At 45.0% G+C, this 20076-nt stretch overlaps 1 protein-coding gene across 2 annotated transcripts in view; it reads right to left on the bottom strand.

The window, feature by feature from the left end:
- Nucleotides 1-434: 434 nt before the first annotated feature.
- LOC310746810 (acyl-CoA (8-3)-desaturase-like) overlaps nt 435-20076 on the bottom strand; it is a 28374-nt gene continuing 8732 nt past the window's right edge. Inside the window, exons 4-14 of one of the 2 annotated variants that reach the window (XM_083580932.1) lie at nt 19360-19461; nt 19081-19209; nt 12889-12949; nt 11319-11395; nt 9537-9634; nt 7940-8036; nt 6077-6156; nt 5130-5255; nt 2635-3805; nt 2460-2571; nt 435-2217 (exon numbers count right to left, since the gene is read on the bottom strand). In XM_083580932.1, coding sequence (XP_083437058.1) covers nt 3754-3805; nt 5130-5255; nt 6077-6156; nt 7940-8036; nt 9537-9634; nt 11319-11395; nt 12889-12949; nt 19081-19209; nt 19360-19461 — 822 coding nt within the window. In that variant the 3' untranslated portion in view covers nt 435-2217; nt 2460-2571; nt 2635-3753. Of the gene's footprint in view, nt 2218-2459; nt 3806-5129; nt 5256-6076; nt 6157-7939; nt 8037-9536; nt 9635-11318; nt 11396-12888; nt 12950-19080; nt 19210-19359; nt 19462-20076 lie in introns of both variants that reach the window. The other variant, XM_083580931.1, reaches the window with a different exon arrangement.

A 20076-nucleotide genomic window follows, 5' to 3' on the forward strand; every position in this document is an offset into this window, starting at 1 on the left:
CTCTAGGTAGTTGGGGGGGGACCACAGAACAATTTCAAGGAGTGCACAGGGGTAGAAGGGGGAAAGTCCCATTGCATCAGCAGACCTTGTTCCCCGTGTGCATACCTCACTTAATGATATGTTGAATTCCAGTTCCGCCCATGGTATCATGCCATTCCAAATGTGAACATCAGAAAATACTGCTTTCCAAACTTCTCAGACAGCCTGCTCAGGTCAGAAGGACTGGTGGCAAAACCATCCACAGAAAGGAGCCCTTTCTTGCTAGTGATGCATGTATGTCTGCCAAAGGATCATGGCCAGGAGACACAATCGCCCTACCTCCTCACACACTCAATGAACGTATGTGTTTGTTGGGGAGCAGGGTGTATGGTATGAAGCAAGAGAAGAAGGAAAATGAACAGAACGGTGGAAAAGATAAAAAGATGCACACACAGTTTGCTTCACCTACTCTTATTTATTCAACACTCACATTATGGTTTCTTTGTTTTTTTACAGTATGGTTATCCCCATCAAAAAATTCACACGCAAGAGAATACTGTATGTCCAGAGTTTTCATCCATGGGGGAGACAAACACTCCTTTGCCGCCAGCCTTTCCATCCTCTCTTAATAATAAGCGCAGGGGTAGTGGTGTTTTTTATCCTATGCCACAACCCAGCAAAGGGCACTTCTATAATAAGCAGGGCCAAACTAGACAAGGCAGCAGAGATATGCCTCTTAAAAACTGACAAATAGCAGCCAACTACCTGAAAAGTTAATACTTGTGCTATTTTCCCACTGAATTAAGCCATTCAAGTTGCTTTTATTGCCCCTTTATGGATGCAGCCTGTGCACATTTACTTTTTCCCTAATGGCAAATAGCAACTGGAGTGAAGGGTGGACCCCCATTTAGATTTTGGACACAAACACCTGCAGCTCCTATTTGTCAAAATTTAAAGAAACTAATGATCCAGTCCTGGTTCTCCACCGCCACATCTAGTTTGGTGTCATTGGCAGTTTTTGGCAGACGGCAACATGTGCAATCAGGAAAGGTTTACCGGAAGGAAGGAAGGAAGGAAGGAAGGAAGGAAGGAAGGAAGGAATCACATGCTGCTTATATAAAATCAGCAGATAGTGAAGACTGGAAGAAGAAAGGTTGGCATCAACTCACGGAAGGAAAGACTAGAGGTTGAGAAAAGAAAGATGCTTCAATGCTAGGGCTTCATTTTCAAAGGGACATAATGCCAGGAGTAACCCCACATGTCTAATTCGACAGATGTGCTTTTTCGTGTTTCTATCAAATGGCAACATAAGGCTATGGTGGCAATCCAAGGCAGCATGCTTTTTCTCCAAAAGCATTCCTAAGAGGCACATTATACAAGAAAGAATCAGAGGTGATATACTGGCTTGTTTTGAAGGCTGCATCACCCTTCCCTCTGGGCTGGAATGTTAATGCTTTAAAGTTTATCAGTGAGTGACAACTCCTCTCTAGAGCTATGGGTCTTGTCTCAAAGCACCAGGCATTCATATGGAAAACTAATGCCCAGTCACTGGGAGGTTTGGCAACTCCATTCTAACAGATTTTCATTATGAATGGATTTCTGGTCTACTTCTCATCTTAGGTCCCTCTATCCTAATCCCTGCTATGCATATAAACCCAGGGCTTTTTTTTCCAGCCAGAACTCACTGGAACTCAGTTCTGGCACCTCTAAGGTGGCTGCCATTGCCATTATAAGAGAACAAGGGAGGCGGTCATGGTGAGTTCTGGCACCTCTTTTTCTAGAAAAATAGCACTGTGTAAACCCAATCATTGAACTGCATGGCAAAACCCATTTTGTGGGGAGATACATTTCCATATGGTCTCTCCTTCGGAGAATCAAAGTCTCACTTTATTATTTCTTATTATTTTAATTTATTCTATTTATATCCCACTCTTCCTCCTGGAGAAGCCGAAGGCAGCAACTTGAGTCTGAACCTTCCTACTCTCTGCCTTTGGAACAGGAAGAACAGAATGATCCAGCAGATGCATCTGTAAGCTGTTAGAGAAAGTTGATAACACTTGAATTGTCTGGGGGGGACCAATGTCACCATGAACTGCCATTTGTTTTCAGTAGCCAAAATGCCCCAAGGCTATGCTTCCCAGTTTCACCATAAGGGAAGACATCTGTGTGAATAAGAAGCCATGAAGGAATTACAGACACCTCATGGTGACTTTTCCCCCATAAAAACTAATTGTACAACTAAGAGAGCCAGTGTGGTATAGTGGTTAAGAGCAGTAGACTCGTAATCTGGTGAACCGGGTTCGCATCTCCGCTCCTCCACATGCAGCTGCTGGGTGACCTTGGGCCAGTCACACTTCTCTGAAGTCTCTCAGCCCCGCTCACCTCACAGAGTGTTTGTTGTGGGGGAGGAAGGGAAAGGAGAATGTTAGCTGCTTTGAGACTCCTTCGGGTAGTGATAAAGCGGGATATCAAATCCAAACTCTAATCAGACACCAGGTGAAATAAGCATGAGAAAATTCAAACCCTTCTTGCCCTCATTCTCAATTGCAGCGGTTCTCAACCTGTGGGTCCCCAGATGTTGTTGGACTACAACTCCCATCATCCCTGAGCTCTGGTCTTGCTAGCTAGGGGTGATGGGAGTTGCAGTTCAACAACATCTGGGGACCCACAGGTTGAGAAAGGCTGATTTAGAGACAAGGAAAGACTATGACAACTTTGAGAATGCCTGCTCTGGACTTGTGCTTTAGTTGCTGTCACCCCCTCTGTTGTAGCAGCAAACACCCCAGAGGTTTAGTCCTGTTTGTGGAACAGAATTAGTGTAATCAGGTATGTGATCTAGAAACAGCCCTTAGCAACTGAGCAATACAGAAAGAGTGCAGTTCCAGTTGTGCGAAAGTATATACTATTTGTTCTTGAGGCATATCAGTAGCTAAGCTGAGAGACTTGGGCGTCTTCGTACTCCCAATTTGCCTCTGGAAGTTTGAGCAATAGCCAGACCAGACATTCATTATCCCCCTTTCAAAATATGGCCCCGTGGAGTGGTAGTAGTGCCACGTCTGTAATTAAGGCACTTTTTTGTCTTTGTGAAAAGTACACCCAGGAATGTCTTGGACTCCTGAGCTCAGAAAGCCTAGCCCAGACTGCTTTCTGTAGTTAAGATAGGCTGGCCACTCTCTAGCCTGGCCCTGGAATGTGTGCCTGTATCAGTATTTGGCTGCTCTCTTCTCACAATCACCTGCACAGCAGTTTGGCATCTATTGTCTTCTCTAATCCTGGCTATGCCTCATTTCCCAACTTCCTAATCTTTCTACCAACAGCTCCTCAGATCCTGCATTTTCTTCTCCTTCCCTAGGCTTTCTCCTCTCCACCTCGCTCATCAGACTACATCCACATCCTCGGTCCTTGTTTACTCTAGGAGGGAGCCAGGCAAGCTCAACCCCAGGGCGACAGAAGCCTTAAGAGATCCCTAAGTAAGATTTCCCTTCTACATACAAAGCAAGTGAAATGGCGGCAAAGAAATGAGCATCGTTTCCTGGTCCTGAAGAATTCTCCCTGGTGAACGTGCACATCTGGAAAGGTTGCAGTATCTTCAAGAGCAGAAAGGAGGAGAGTGAGGTGCATGAGGGAAGAGGAAGGAACAAGACTTCTTGAAACATCATACTCAGTCCCAGCATTCAGCTCAGCCAGCTGCCCGCGGTTGATTAAGCCAGGCCTCTGCTCTCTTCAAGATGCCAATGGCAGGAGGCAGCAAGGGTGAGAGATGTCAGCTGCTTCTTACTGATGCAAGTACGCATCGAGCCAGAGCTCTCCTGAATCCTTCAGAGAACTGGAACGAGGATAAAAAGGGTCAAATCAGGAAACACGAAGAAGGAAACCAGAAAAAGAGATTCAATATTGAGCCAGGAATTCTCAGGGCACTATAGTCATTGAGTGAGCATGTTGCGATAAGAAAAAACCCACAATAGAGCAGCAAGGGGGGGCATTAAAAGCACAAGGACGGATGCAGCACCCTCTCATGGAGAGAGCCACAGGGCTGGTTCACACATGCAGGCTCACCACCTGATTGCTGCAGCAAATGCTGTATGAATGAGCCATTCCAGGTGAGACAGGACAGAACTTTCAAGTCATCTCAGAGCAGTTCTTTTCAGTGGGCTCAGTCTGCACACTTTGTCTGCAAGTTTTCAGGAGCCAAGCAGTCAAGAGATGCAGTAGGAATGTGTGAACTAACCCACAGAGCTCAGAATCCACAAATGCTTGTTTCGACTTTGCCACCATGCTCTTGCAAAAGCTCAGGCAAACTACTTTCACTAGCTATTATTATTATTATTATTATTATTATTATTATTGAATTGACTATTATCTTTTTTAGTAAAAGTAAACTCAAAGAGACTTACACTATATACATAAATTAACATTAATATCAACAGCCTTCCCAATTAGCTTTCCACCTACTCTGTGCTCATTCAATGAAGGCTGTCCATTTTTCTGGGATGTGCATATTTTACAGACCTCCTTGCATACTGCACAGGAGTTATGCTCTAATCATGCACTAATCTCTGTGTTGTTGTTGTTTCTAAGACTTATGGTCAGATAGGAATATTTGAAGGGGGAGAACCAAAACACGGGCAGTGCCAACATTTTCAAACTCCCCCAACCTGCGTTCAAGGTGCTTTTTAACAACGGCATTAGATTCCAGTGGTTTCCAGTATCTATTTCTATTGGCTATTTCTGGCAGAGGCTGATGGGAGTCTTCTGCTGGGCCACACGTTTCCCATCCCTGACTTACGTGTGTGCATCTACCTTGCATAAACTTGGCTCAGAAATGTTCCGATTCCTTCGCACTAAGTTTTGATGTGTTTTTAGTAGGAGGGCAAGCAGAATGTATGCAGCCCTGATTATGATTTCTAGAACAATTACGAGAGTGCTGAAAACTCTGAATGTTAACAAATATTGTTTACTCAGAGCAGTCTTCCCAGTTCGCATTATTGGAAGCAACAGCTGGAGGCTGGAGGTCCCATATTACCCCCCCCCTTTTCTTTTTGTGCCCTTTCACAAGATGTCAGTCTGATGTCTCTCCCCCCGCAGGAGAGCTGTCCTTCCTCCTGGAACTTGCAGGGGGTGCTGGTGCTTTCACATTCACTGATACTTACTGTACAATGTCTGCAAAGGCTGTGAGCAGAGGCTTGGACTGGTACTCGATGCCGTGCTTTGCACATAGGGACTTCACCAAGGGGGTCACCTTGTGGAAGTTGTGTCGAGGCATGGTGGGGAAAAGGCTGTGGAGAGAGGGAGAGAGGCAGCTGCCAGATCTCATGGCTTCCTCAGAGCTCTAGAGAGCCTTCTTCTTCCTCCCAAAATCTCATTAGTGTGTGCTATACTTCTTTGTGAAGCTTGCCCATGCCAAATAATCACTTACAAGCTTAATGATTTCTTCTGTAAACAACTGTTGCATAGGTCCTTATCCTAAAATTATAATCATAGCATTGGGTCCTCTTGCATTGCCAGCTTAAGCTTATCATGTCCTGGGTGCCTCCCTGGTCCAAGGCTGTTTTCACACAGGAATTCAACTTCATAATATCCCTTGTCCTCATTACAGTGGTACCTCAGGTTACAAACGCTACAGGTTACAAACTCCGCTAACCCGGAAGTAGTACTTCAGGTTAAGAACCTTACCCCAGGATGAAAACAGAAATCGCGTGGCAGCGGTGCGGTAGCAGCGGGAGGCCCCATCAGCTAAAGTGGTACCTCAGGTTAAGAATGTTTTTGGGTTAAGAACGGATCTCCAGAATGAATTAAGTTTGTAACCCGAGGTACCATTGTATACCCAAAAGCCTACCCACATGATGCTTCAGCAGCAGCACGTGAAGCCCCTACAAGCTCAGTTGTCCACATGACTGAATCACACGTATACCATAAAGGACTCCAGGCTCTTGAACTTATGAGGCCTCCATCCTCTTCAACCCCCTACAAGGTCACTTACTACTACAGCATGAAATAAGCCTCTCAGGGAAATAGATCCCATTCTTTTTCTAGGCTTCATATTAGTTGATATCCTCAAGACACCTTCCAACTGGTGAAAAAAGAAGAATATACTCACTGGTGCTCAATTTGGAAGTTGAGATGCCCACTGAACCAGTCGTTGAACAGGGACTGGTCTACGTTGCATGTTGCCTGGAGCTGGAGAGAGAGAAAATATATTTAAAAAGGCACCACATGAGGATATTCATGTTTCAGTTCTAGCTAGTCACCCCAATGAACTGTGGCATACCCTCATCGCCCCATCCTAGTCCTTAGAATAAGAACAACAATAATAAATAGATGGACCTAACAACTGGGAGCAGTTTACCTATGAGATCGCCTTGCCCCACTTGGGCCCGCTTGACCGCAGGGCTGTACAATATATGTCTGTGTGAACGCTAGCAAAAACCTTCAACACCTCATATACCATATTTTTCGCTCTATAAGACACACTTTCCCCCTCCTAAAAAGTAAGAGGGAATGTGTGTGTGTCTTATGGAGCGAATGCAGGCTGCACAGCTATCCCTGAAGCCAGGAGAGGGAGAGGGATCGGTGTGCACCGACCCCTCTCGCTCTCCTGGCTTCAGGGATAGCCGCGCAAACCCTCTTCAGGGCAATGGGAGGAACGCCCCCCCCCGCCCTGAAGAGGCTTGGCACGGCTATCCCAGAGGCCAGAACAGTAAGCGGGATCGCTGCTTTCGCTGAGCAACGATCCCTCTTGCTGTTCTGACTTCGCTTCGCTGGAGAGGCTCTGCACAGCTTTCCCTCTCTGCGCAGCACCTCTTCAGCACTGAAGAGGCGCTGTGCAGAGAGGGAAAGCTGCACAGCGCCTCTTCAGTAAAGCGGGAGGAGAAACAGAGACCCTTCCGTTTCTCCTCCTGCTTTGCTGGAGAGGCGCTGCGCAGAGAGGGAGAGAATATATTTTTTTTCTTGTTCTCCTCCTCTAAAACTAGGTGCATCTTATGGTTGGGTGCGTCTTATAGAGCGAAAAATACGGTGCCTTCCCAGTTCCCATGTCAACCACAGAGGGTCAGCACAGAGAGTAACAGCATTATTGCCTGACTTCTGGGGCCCAAATGTGGAGCATGTGAGCAGCCACCCCACCCACCCATGACAAAATCCCATGTTCAAAATAATGAATGCAGTGAGAGCGGTAGGAAGGATGGATTAGGGTTTCACTGGACATGGGACTCAACCTGATGGGGCCTTTAAGCAGCAGTAATTGATGGGAGTTCCATGTGTTTACACAAGAGGTATAAAAGTTCTGGATCAAGAAGGGATGTCAGGGAACTGCCATCGGAACTAGAGGAGGAGGCGAGGCCCCACAATGATGCTGGAGAGGGGCTAAGCAGGGAGAGAGGCAAGTCTCCTGTTGGGGAAGAAAATCAGCGCTACACCAGGGATAGAGGGGGGGCCAATGGGGGAAGCAGAGAGCAGGCTCCGGGACTCTTCACTGGACACCAGCGGGGAGAGCACAGGTCCTCCGCTACCCACGCCCTCCCTGCGCAGAAGACTTCGGCGCAGGGAGAGTAGGAGGAGACTGGGCGTCAAACAACTTTTATGTTGGAAAAGGTTTAAGAAACGCCCACTGATGGATTCTGCCAGCGACTGAACAGCCACGGAGTGGATGGCTGTCCAGCGAGAAATGGTTTAACCAGTCAACCTAGCCCAGAGCGGCGGCTATTTACGCACAAGCAACCCCTAAAGCCATTACAAGACACTTGCAAGCATTCATGTTATTCCTTTTCTAATCTTCTTTTACTCCCACAGTCTGTTTTCTTTCACCCCAACCCATTATTAGTATTCCACAATTAGTTCTTACATACAGTTACACCCAACCCTTCCGGGCACTCAATTATACTTCAGCTCCTAAGATGCTAGACACCTCCTGTATAAGTCTCATATTCATGATCATAACTGCTGGGATCGTTGTGCACATTACCTGGGTTGAAAGCCAGTCAACATTCTTGTCATAATCAATGTTCATTGGGATGTGGTTCATTTGTGTCACCCAGACAAACCAGTGACTCTCTATAAATCTGCACAAAGCACAGAAGTAAATTATTGTGTTTCCATGCAACCAAACCCACACAACCTATTGATAAGATAAACTTTATTCGCATTAGCCAACGGCCATAGCAACATAAAACAAGCAATATATACAAATAAAATATATACAAATAAAAAAGACAACAATGGGTAAAAAGGGCAATCAAATGGCCAAGATTATCATTCAGATAGTGGCCCTTAATCTCATTGCACCCTCAATAAACCTAGCAACCTTTGCTGTTGTCTGATCATTTCGAGCTGATCAAAGAAAGAACAATGTGGCCTCAGATGGGTGGCCTGGGAGGGTAAGTAAGAGTGGGTTAATGATTTCATTCCTCAGATCTTTATCAAGAGGACAGGACAGGAGAACATGAGCCACTCTTTCCAGATTACCATCTCCACAGGGGCAGAGTGTTTCTCAGTTGGAATCTTTTGGTATCTGCCCTCAAGTGCGGCAGAGGGCATCACATCCAATCTGGCCAGTATGAAGGCACGTCTGTATTTTGGGGTAGTTAATTTATACAGATATGGTGCCAGGGAATCAAACTGAGAAGGGGGGGGAAAGGCATACCAAGGACAGAATTTCTTTATAATGGCCAGATAATGTTCTGTTGCTCTAAGTCCTTCAGACGCTGTCCAATTAGCCTTTTTGCTTTAATAAAGACCATTGTGAGAAGCTGATGTGGGTGGAGTCCACAGGATAGGAGTTTTTGGTGCACAGTTTTAAACCACACACTTTTATGGGGGTCTTGTGTCACTAAGGGCACTAAGGGTGGATTTAAATTTAGACAGAGCCAATAATTAAGAGTTCTTTGCCAGGACCGAGCTTCTGCAGAGGGAAGACTCGCCTCTGTATTGAACCTATTGAAAAGCACCAATACTTGACTGAAACAGTATGGTTTTTTAAAAAACAACAACAACACACACACACACACCTTGAAGGGGAGTAGAGAGAGGAAGGGTGAAGAGTAAAACTATATAGTTTTCTCTTAGCGAGAAAGGGGTTTTGTTGCTGTTGTTTTAGAATGTATGTTCAACATTAGTCGATACAAATCAGTAAATCTTAAACCTCATTTATGGCTGGCGTATGGCAGTGGGGTCCATTCTTCTGGTGCAAGCTTGTGAGTGCAATCTAACTGACTGTGAGAGTGGCCTCTGGGAGGGGTGGCTACTTCAAGTTAGTATTGCAGGAACAAAATACCTGCTGCTATGGTGGGCAGAGGGATGTGGACAGGTAGAGCCCAGACTGCTGTGACCCTGGGGAAGGTTCGATGCATCTGTGCATGCAGAAACACAGTGTGCATGCCTGTGTGTGCACACACCATGGGGCCCTTTCTCAATGCATGGCTCAATATCCTGGAAAAGTTCTGTTTCTTGACCATGCCAGAATGTGGCGCTGCAGTGCAAACAAAGATCTTTGACTTGCAGAGACTATATGGTAACCCCAAATAATCAGTTATGGTGAGGGTATGCATCCAAATGAAACTCACCTGAGTAGAAAGAAGAGACCAAGGAGACCCTTCAGTTCCAGTAGGTATGAGTAAGTCAAAAAGAAACGGATGTAGAAAGTCACCATCCAGGCCAGATCCTGTTGCAAAGGAAAGGATGAGTGCTCTGCAGAAGGCCATGTGCTGCAGACCTGCCCCACCAATTTGCTCATGTAGGGCACCAGTCTCAGAGGCCACCTATGCACTAAACCCATCACTAATCCTGTGCTCGCCCTCAGTCTGATATATTGAAAAGGTAACAGCCCAGACATCTCCCAAAGCTATTTTAAATATCCACATGCTTAAACCTGTCTTGGTCAGGAAGTTTCTTATACGCATTCCTGTTATTCCTCATCTAATCTTTCACTTCCCACATCCTGCCCTCTTTCTGCCCATCCAGGCCCAATTCAGAGTGTTGAATTTGACCTATAAAGCCTTAAATGGCTCAGGACCCAAATACCTCAAGCATTGGCTCTCCCCATACAAACTGACCTAGGCCCTGCGATCATCATCTAAGGCTTCGTGTGTCTCCTCCATGAGAGGTCCAGAGCGTGGCAACATGAGAATGGGCCTTTTCTGCAGTGGCTCCCCACTTGTGGAATGTTCTCCCTGGGGAGCTTTGCCTGGCGCCTTCATTACATCTCTTTAGGTAACAGGCGAAAATGTTCCTTTTCAACTAGGCCTTTTGCTAATTAAAGACTCTATGGCCTCTTAAATCTGTTGGGGTTTTGTTTTGTGCTATTGTTTTATGAATTTTGTGTTTTTATGTTGTAAACTGCCTGGTGATCTTCAGATGAAGTGTGGTAAATCAATTTAATAAATGATAATAGCAATAGTAATAAAGTGTAAGTTTAGAAAAGTGCAAGCTTAGCCAAGCTTAAAGCCGGTCATACTCTTTGGCTCCCAGAGGATCCTAACTATTTTCCCTTATTATTTATTTAGTTATTTATTTAGGCAGGCATATCTATACTACCCAACAAACTGTGGCCTTTGGACAATTCAATCCCCTAATCCCATTGCCCACACTGTAAGAATGTGCAATCCACACCTCTGATTTGCTCACCCTTGTGATAACTACTGCTATAATAGGTTTTAATAGGGCTGGATTTCAAGAGAGTCCATCTCTGTGATCAGGTAATATCCATTTATATAAATCTATAACCCGGAGCTGAAAAGGGGCACTGCATCTCAGGAACTGAACCATAACTCTTGAAGAGGTCATTCTGTTGCGAAATTGCAGTTCTTCAGCTCTAATGTAGCAATTAAGCCTTGACCGTCCGAGGTTAAACTTTAACTGGAAAAACCTAGCGGCAAACTAATTTAGAAAGAGGAAAAACCTAAACTGAGAACGGCCCAGTGTAGAGGAAATGTTAGCATAAACACTGAAGAGTAGCTTTAAGTCTTCAGTTCCAGTTCATTTCCTTTTTAAAGAATGAAAGTGCAGCGTTGCAGCCTCAGCGACAAAGAGGCTAGGAAAACAGAAAGCAGGTAAGCTAAGCAACTTGTGTGAGTTTAGCGACATGGCTATGTGCTAAAGATCTCCCCTCTCTACAGCAAGTTTACAAACCGAATCCATAGTTTTGCCTTCTTCTTTTTCAGACTGAAAGACAATATATTTTTTTGGAAACAGGGAAACTAAGTATGGGTGTGAGAGATATGTAGAGTCCTACAAAGTGTCTTGTTGACAAATGTCTGGTGCAACGAGCTCCTATCTCTCATGGAACAATCCTGTTCCGTTGATGCCAGGGCAGCTGGTCTGGGGAAACTGGGCTCAGACATACTCACCGCCCATTGTTTGCGCTGGACAACAAAGTAGAAGATGTACCACTGCAGGTAGAAAGGCACCAGAGCTGGTGGTCCAACTAGGGAAGAATTCAGAGAAACATTCTTAGTTGGCTCAAAAGAAATGAGTGGCCCATCTTCTCCACACAAACCTACTCAGCTCATATTCTCTAGGTGCCCCTGCAGTCTTGAATAGGGTAGGAGAAAGGGGCTTTTCAGCTGTGGAACCCCTCCTGACGGCAGTTTCCTCCAAGAGGTTTGACAGGCACCCACTCTTGCTGCTTTTTGTTACCAGGTGAATGCATTTTTATTTCCCCATATTTTCCTTCTGCCTCATAGTCTGAAATTGTATTATTTCTGATGTTCCTATTATGTTTTATCTTCTAAAAGGTAACGGGAAAGGTACCCCTGACCATTAGGTCCAGTCGTGGCCGACTCTGGGGTTGTGGTGCTCATCTCGCTTTACTGGCCGAGGGAGCTGGTGTACAGCTTCCGGGTCATGTGGCCAGCATGACTAAGCCATTTCTAGAGAACCAGAGCAGCACACGGAAACACCGTTTACCTTCCCGCTGGAGTGGTACCTATTTATCTACTTGCACTTTGATGTGCTTTCGAACTGCTAGGTTGGCAGGAGCAGGGACCAAGCAACGGCAGCTCACCCCGTCATGGGGATTCAAACCGCCAACCTTCTGATTAGCAAGCCCTAGGCTCTGTGGTTTAACCCACAGTGCCATCTTCTACTACCTCTTTATTCTGTGTTTTTTTTCCCTCTTTGCTTTTAATATGGTACTTTGTTTTAAACTACGTTTCATTACCCAATAACCATTCTGGAAGCAGAAATACTGACAGGTAAGATACACCTTTTAAAATAATAGATGGATAGATAGATAGACAGACAGACAGACAGACAGACAGACAGACAGATAGATAGGAGCTAGCATTGGTCGTGTTGAGATAGTCTTGTGGCACAAGACAGAAAGACAGCAAGCATCTCCCACCCTATTGGGAAACACTGGAAGCAAAATGAATCATTATAACGGCAAACAACCACAGAAGAAACTAAAAAAAAAAAAAGGCACTGAGGGGGAACTCTAAATTTTGCAAGTTTCCCCCCCCTTGTGAGCAATACTTTGGCTCAGTTGTAGTAAATTTTCACTCCCCTGGGTCACCTATAGAGAGTAAGAATCACCTACAAGTGACCAAGCACAAACACTTTCTTTTCTACTGCAAGGTTTGTTCCTTGTTTCTGCATTCTGCAGATGACTAGCTTAGATACCTACAGGAAAGCAAACTACTAAAACTTCTTGTGAGATGGCAGGTTTTTTGTGGACTTCTGATAAAAAATCATGTGGTAAGATCCTAAGAAGAGCTGTGCTGGATCAGACCAAGGGGCCACCTAGTCCAGCATCCTGTTCTCACACACAGCATGCTCCCCACTTGCGCTCCCCAGAAACTGGCAGACATATGGCCTCTAGAACTGGACGTAGCGCACAGCCTTGCCGTCCATAAATTTGCCTAAAACCATTTCTGAAGCTATCCAAAAAAGCCATTGCAGAAAAGAAATTATACTCACGGATAAAGAAGTATTTATGCTGGTGATTATAAGGCATGTACTTCTTTTTCTTTACACCAAGCTGTAAGAGGGAGAAAATGGTCACAAAAAGTGCTATAGATGGATGAATCAGTTTACAGTGGTACCTCTGGTTGCAAACAGGATCCATTCCGGAGGCCCGTTCGCAACTGAAAAGAACGCAACCCATGTCTGCACACACGTGGGTCGCAATTTGCCGCGTCTGCGCATGCGCGAGTGGCAAAACCTGGAAGTAGCCCTTTCCAGTACTTCTGGGTCGCCGCGGGATGCAACCTGAAAATGTGCAACCTGAAGCAAACATAACATGAGGTATGACTGTATTTCCACTTTCATTTTTGCATGATTTCGTCCCTGTCTGTTCCATTTCTGCATTACTCTAGTCTTCTCAAATACACAAAAAAATACATGCAAACACTTATTTGAATATGCATTTCTAAATATATTTTCTCTCAAAACACATGTTAACTTATGCTGATAATTATTTTTTTAGCTGAGAGCTATGCTCAAACATTTGGGAAGGGCACAAGCTGGTGGAGAACAAAGTTCTGTTCCACATATTAATCCAGGAGGTGCAGAGGGGCAACAGAATTCACAGATCTCTAATTTGTCAAGCATCCTTATTCCAAATCAAATCACATGATCAGCATATACCAGAACCCCTCTTCCCAATACAGTCGTACTTTGGAAGTTGAACACAATCCATTCTGGAAGTCCGTTTGACTTCCAAAACATTCGGAAACCAAAGCGCAGCTTCTGATTGGCTGCAGAAAGCTCCTGCAGCCAATCAGAAGCCACGATAAACATTCAGCTTCCAAAAATAGCTCGCAAACCGGAACCAAAACGTTTGAGAACTAAGCTGTTCAAAAACCAAGGTACAACTATATGCTAATTTTGTGCGTGCACTGAGCTTTTTATATGGGAAAGTACTGAAACATCCAATCTCTCACCTATAGTTTGAAGTGATACAAGGGAAGGGACCTTGCTCAGTAGTAAAGTGAGCAAAATGGTCAATTACTGGCATTTCCCAGCCAGGGTTGGAAAAGCCTCCTGTCTGAAATCCTGGAGAACTGTTGCCCATCAGAGTAGGTAATAGTGAGTTAGATCTGGTCTGGCTCAGTATGCGATGTTTTCCTTTGCAAGTTCAATATAGATTACATGAGTCAGTGGATGATAGGCTTCCAAAATGGGACTGTGCCACTTTTCCCAACCCTGGAGGCTCTGCCGAGAGTCAGGCTGGCTAATTGCTTGCTCTTCACTGGCCCGATTCCTCAAGTCTTTCTAACTAACTGCCACAGTCTGGCAACCTTATCAATGGCTGAGCCCTTGCTGTGCCTGCCCAGCAGCTCCACCTGCTGCTCACTCCAAGCCTTTCTGCATTCAACCCTGCTTGCAATTTCTGTCCACCTCCAACCTAAAGCACAAGAGCATCAGGCTCTGTTCTCTTTGCAACATCCCCCTTTGCATTTTCAAACCTGGCCCTTGGGCTCCCTCCTCACCGCTCACTCCTTCTTCCCCAGTTTCTTCACCCAGCCTGTGCAAGCTCCCACTCCCTCACTGCTGCTGCTGCTGCTTGTCATTACTAGGAATATTCATAATTCACCTCAGAAGGCACTTGTAGGGAAGAACTAAATAAGGAGAAGAATGCATTGTACACTGAAGTAGCTACGAAAATGGATAAGGTCAAGATGGAGTGAATCAGGATAAAACAAGCCTGAAGGAGGCCCCCAGCCTGCTCACAGGTCCTTGTATGATCAGTGGAAAGTTGGTCCTGGCAAGTATTAACCACTCTCAATTCCAACCTGATAATTGCGACCTGCCCAAATTTTAATTTGTCTGAATTAATTTTAAGATATATTTTAATTAACTGGTGTCTGTTTTTATGCATATTGTGTTGTTTTTATGATGTTAGCCGCTCTGAGCCTGGCCTCGGCCAGGAAGGGCAGGATACAAATAAAATTTTATTATTCTTATTATTCTATTATTAAGAGAGGAAAACTGGGATAGTAAAGTGGAGTAGGGGGGAACAAGTTTCCTTCTGGGGGAATCTTCTGTCTTGTGTGAGCTCCTGTTTGCCTCCACTTATCCTTTGCTCATATAAAGCAAAAGTTACAAAAACATCCAAAGGACTCTATCCAGCACTGTGCAAGAGGATTTCTGCTCACACAACAGAACTTCCTCTTCTCCCCCTGCAATCCCCCCCAAAAAAAATCTGCTGTGGAGGGTCTCCCAACCTTCTGGAGCAGGTTTTGAGACTGCACAGATAGCTACAGGTGGCAGGAGAAGAAGGGGAAGTTCCATTGAACACACAGAAGTCTGTTCCACAAACAGAACTGCAGTGTTGGGCACAGTCCTTACTCTCCAGGGCTCCCTCATCAAAGTCAGTTAACACAGCAGTGCAGGCCGTAGAACTTTCTGCTGTTCTGTGAAGAGGGGAATGCATAATAACATTGGTTGTTGTTGGAGTAAGACACATACTGGAAATAAGGTGATTGCTAGCAACCAGCATACTTTGCTATGAAGTTTCTTTCTTTGGCAAGCAAGCAAGTTTAATGGATGAAAGGAATGTCTCAGACAAAGGGAGCCTTTTGAAATACTACCATGTACCTAAGTACCGTAATCAAAGCAACATGGGCTTGAATGGAGCTACTGTGAATAGAGATTTAGGTGAATTCTTTCATGAATAATCTAACCACTAACAAAACAGGAATTTTGTTAATAGGGGCTTTTTTTGGTCAAGGGGAAGTAAAAGGAAATGATGAATAAGCCACTTAAGATAAAAAATTATGAGACTATGTCAACAATCCTATTTATATTTACTCCCCCTGGAGAAACAGTAAAAATCCTGAGATAGAAATGTCATAGTGAGATTCACAGCTGACAGCCTGCCAAACAGCAAATATGTTTTAATGCTGGAGAGGAAAAGGGAGCTGCTATCACATGCTGGTGTCAGGGGAAACTGTAGGAGTCCAGGAGGTGGACATTGAAAAGAGCATAAGTCTTGTCACTGAGAGATGAATGGGTGGACATTCCATTGCCACTTATTGGTGTACTGAACCATCAGTCTGCCAGGCTATAGTTTTGATTGGGAGAGGAGTTGGTTGCAGTGAATAAAAAGCCACACTTATATATCAGAGAATATTAAGAAGAGAAAGTTTGGGGTCAAGGGGATTTGTCAAGAAGAAGCTGAAGCAAAGCTGGACTGGAAAATCTGAAAGGGGTCAAAGGGGACAGCAGAGGGACAACTTAGCTTAGACTGTGCAAAGGATGGCAAAAGAATTCATGTAGGTAGAAACTCATGAGGAAAGACCTGGAAGAAGAGGAAGACTTCTGAAGTGGCACTTCAAGAGAGTCGGTGTATGTTCGATATAAGAAGGTGAGCTCAAGAAGCTGTGATGTCTTCAGAGAGTGTCAGCTTGTAAACCTCTTCTGTTCTGAACCTTTGTCAGTCTGGTCCTGACCAGAAGAAAGGTTTCGGTTCAATAACATCCAAACAAAACAGTGAGTTCGAACTGTGGACAAGTTAACAGAAGGCAGGGATAGGAAATCTGTAGCCCTCCAAATGTTGTTGGTCTCCAACTCCCATTATCCCAGATTATTGGCCAAGTTCGCTGGGGGTGATGGAAGTTGCAGAGGAGGGGGCAGGCAATTTAAACGAAGTTAGCCCTGTTAATTAGGGAAGCAACCTAGTTCAAGATGATTTCTAACTTCCTAGATTATAGTATCAATTAAGCAAATACTGAACAAGGCCTATTTGAATATAGTCCAACTATTAATACTTGTCCTAAGTTTTTTTAAAAATGAATAAGTTTTAGTACATTGGTTCAATTTATGTCTCAAGCCTAAAACCTATCCCAGCTATGAGGAAAAGAAAGGAAAATACAGTATGTATGTTTTTACCAGGAATGTTAAGTAGAAGATAAGGAACAAAATGAATAAGCTGGGTTATAACATGTGATACTACATTTTTATAAATAGTTAAAACTTCCCAAGGAGTTAAATAGTGTTTTGATTCAAAAGGCTCCTCACAGCACAGGTTGTATTGTTGTATTATTGTATTGCAAATTTCATACAAAAAAGAAGGATTCTTTAAACAAGAGATCCACGAATTATCAGATTTCTCAGGACTTTTGTTTACTTGAAACCAGCTGCGGAGGATTTCAGTTTTGACTTGAACAGAACTGGTGGGAGGCAGTATGTGCTTAAACCTTCCTCTTCATGTTATTTCCCCAGTCTAACCCAATCGTGCAACCCAAAGTTGTGGTTAAACTCTGGAGGCGGGGAGAGAGAAATAAAGGATGGTACAGGTACCCCAAATCAGAGCTGCAATACTTGCATCCTAGAAATAGTAGAGCAGAGCTTTCCAAACTATTCATGTTGGTGACACACTTTTTTTAGACATGCATCATCTTGCAACACAAGATGAACTAGCAAACTGGAGGTTTTCCAGCCCCAGAAGGAGCGCAGGGAGTAGTCGTGCAACACAGCTACACACTGAAGCTGACACACTAACGTTTTGTGACAGTTTGGAAAGCTCTGCAGTAGAGTTATGCAATGGACAATGTATCATGTACTCTTCAAAATCTATCAGCCAGATACTGATTGCTATTGCTTCCATTAGATTTGTAAAAGTATTTATATTGACATTTTATTTCACTAAGGGCTTCCTACCAGTAAAATAACAGAGAATTGTGTTTGGCATGAGTTCGGTTTTAAGTGACAGATGATTTTCAAAATTTTACCCAGCATAGGTTATTATGAAAAATCTTACCTGCTCTACTTTTATTTTTAAAATACTCCAAAAAGCCACTATTCAAATGAAATTGAGTAGAAACTTCTGAATCATAACAAGGGGGTCAAATAAAAGTCAGTCAACCTTTCAAATTGCAATAACACTTAACCAGGATTAACATATTTGCTCAAGGTTTAGCAGAATCTCTTCTGCCTCAAGTCCAGAACTTGTTTCCCAATGCAGAAACAAATATATACTTCTGAGTCAGTATACTTAGAAACAGGCCATAAATCTGGTAATGATTGCAAAACTGTGAACCTTTCAAAACAATATAATGCTAGAGCATGCATATTGTTGTTGTTTAGTCGTTTAGGCGTGTCCGACTCTTCGTGACCCCATGGACCAGAGAACGCCAGGCACTCCTGTCTTCAAGAGCATGCATATACCGTATTTTTCGCTCTATAGGACGCACTTTTTCCCCTCCAAAAATGAAGGGGAAATGTGTGTGCGTCCTATAGGGCGAATGCAGGCTTTCGCTGAAGCCTGCAGAGTGAGAGGGGAGAGCCCCAGCGCCAGCCCCACAAGGTCGGGGGACAGAGGGAGGCGGAACGCCGCCATCCCGCTGTCTCCCGAAGTGGTTTGGAGGCTGACGGCGGGGAGACCCCGCCGCCAGCCCCGCAAGCTTGGGGGACAGTGGGGAGGCGCAGCGCGTCTCCCCGCTGTCCCCGGACCTGATCTGAAGGCCGGCGGCGGGGAGAAGAGCGCTTCTCCCCGCTGCCTGCCCCGCAAGCTCCGGGGACAGCTGGGAGGCACAGCGCGTCTCCCCGCTGTCCCCGGACCTGATCTCAAGGCGGGCGCCAGGGAGAAGAGCGCTTCTCCCCGCTGCCTGCCCCGCAAGCTCCGGGGACAACTGGGAGACGCAGCGCGTCTTCCTGCTGTCCCCGGACCTGGTCTGAAGGCGGGCGGCGGGGAGAAGAGCGTTTCTCCCCGCTGCCTGCCCCGCAAGCTCCGGGGACAGCTGGGAGGCGCAGCGCGTCTTCCCGCTGTCCCCGGACCTGGTCTGAAGGCGGGCGGCGGGGAGAAGAGCACTTCTCCCCGCTGCCGGCACCACAAGCCCCTGGGGGGGAAATAATTTTTTTTCCCTTTCTTTCCCCCCCAAAAAACTTGATGCGTCCTATGGGCCGGTGCGTCCTATGGGGCGAAAAATACGGTAACTTCTTTAAAAATACGTAAAGGAATGTCACTTTGGCTGTGGAATATAAACTATAAACTTATTCTAATCTCTCCCTAACATTTGGACCTCATTCTGCCTCGATTCAATTAAATTTAAGCAAGGAATGCCCTTACCCAGGCCTTTCCCACAGTACCAAAAAATGCACAGAGACGCCAATCTAATTTCAATGCTTCCCATTCCCCTGCCATTTCCAAAATATTCCAAGACTCACCTCGACAGAGAGTTTCTTTCCCAGTGCAAAAAGCAAAGGATGCATATTGAGATCAGGGTCCTTGCGGAAACAGTTAGGTTTAGCATGGTGCTGGAAATGCCAGTGATTCCACCAGCTAGCTGGTGCCCCCTGAAGAGAGAAATAAATAATAAGAGGTCTAAACTAGAATCTTTATACTCTGCCCCAAATAAAGGACACAGCAAAGTCTCAGCCAAAGGGGTTCCGTCATTTATTACCACTGGAGTGATGCTAAGCAACAACCCCAGCTCCATTACTCACCTTCAGGTGTCCAATCACAAATTTGTGAACCCAGTGGTTCCACTTAGATTTGCCAAAGACCGAAAGGTGTCCCAAATCATGCTGCAGCCAGCCAGCTTGTGCCTGGAAAACATCAGTACAAACACAATGCCACAATGACTGAAGTTTGTCAATGAAGGGAAAAGCAAAGGCTGGGAGAGGTTTAGGACAATATGGAGAGAAAGTGCCGTTAATATGCATATGAACCGACCCAGACTCTGTGTGACAATCATCAGAGGCCTCTTACACAAGACGTCTGGAGGTTGGCAACACGAGAACGGGCCTTCTCTGTGATGGCTCCCAGTTTGTCGAATGCACTCCCCAGGGATGCTCACCTGGTGCCTTCATTACATATATTTAGGTGCCAGGCTAAAACATCTCTCTATAACCAGGCATTTGGTTGATTAACATTCTATGACCCTTTAAATGTATTTGTGGGAGGGGGGGATAATTGGTTTGTTTTTGTTTTGTTTTTTGTCTTCTCATTTTTTGTTTTTATGTTGTGAACTACCCTGTGATCTTCAGCTGAAGGGCACTAAACATTTTTTTAAAACAACAACAATATGCATAGACTTCGTTGTGACTGGAGACGAAGGCAGAGGAATTAATCTAAAAGCTTGATGGAGTGATTTCAAAGAAGAGAGTGAGATAGCATCCCCAAGGTGCTTTAAGGAGTTCCTGGCTTAAGCAGAGTGTGGG

Source organism: Podarcis filfolensis (genome assembly GCF_964270895.1).
Source record: "Podarcis filfolensis genome assembly, chromosome: 1".
NCBI lineage: Eukaryota > Metazoa > Chordata > Lepidosauria > Squamata > Lacertidae > Podarcis > Podarcis filfolensis.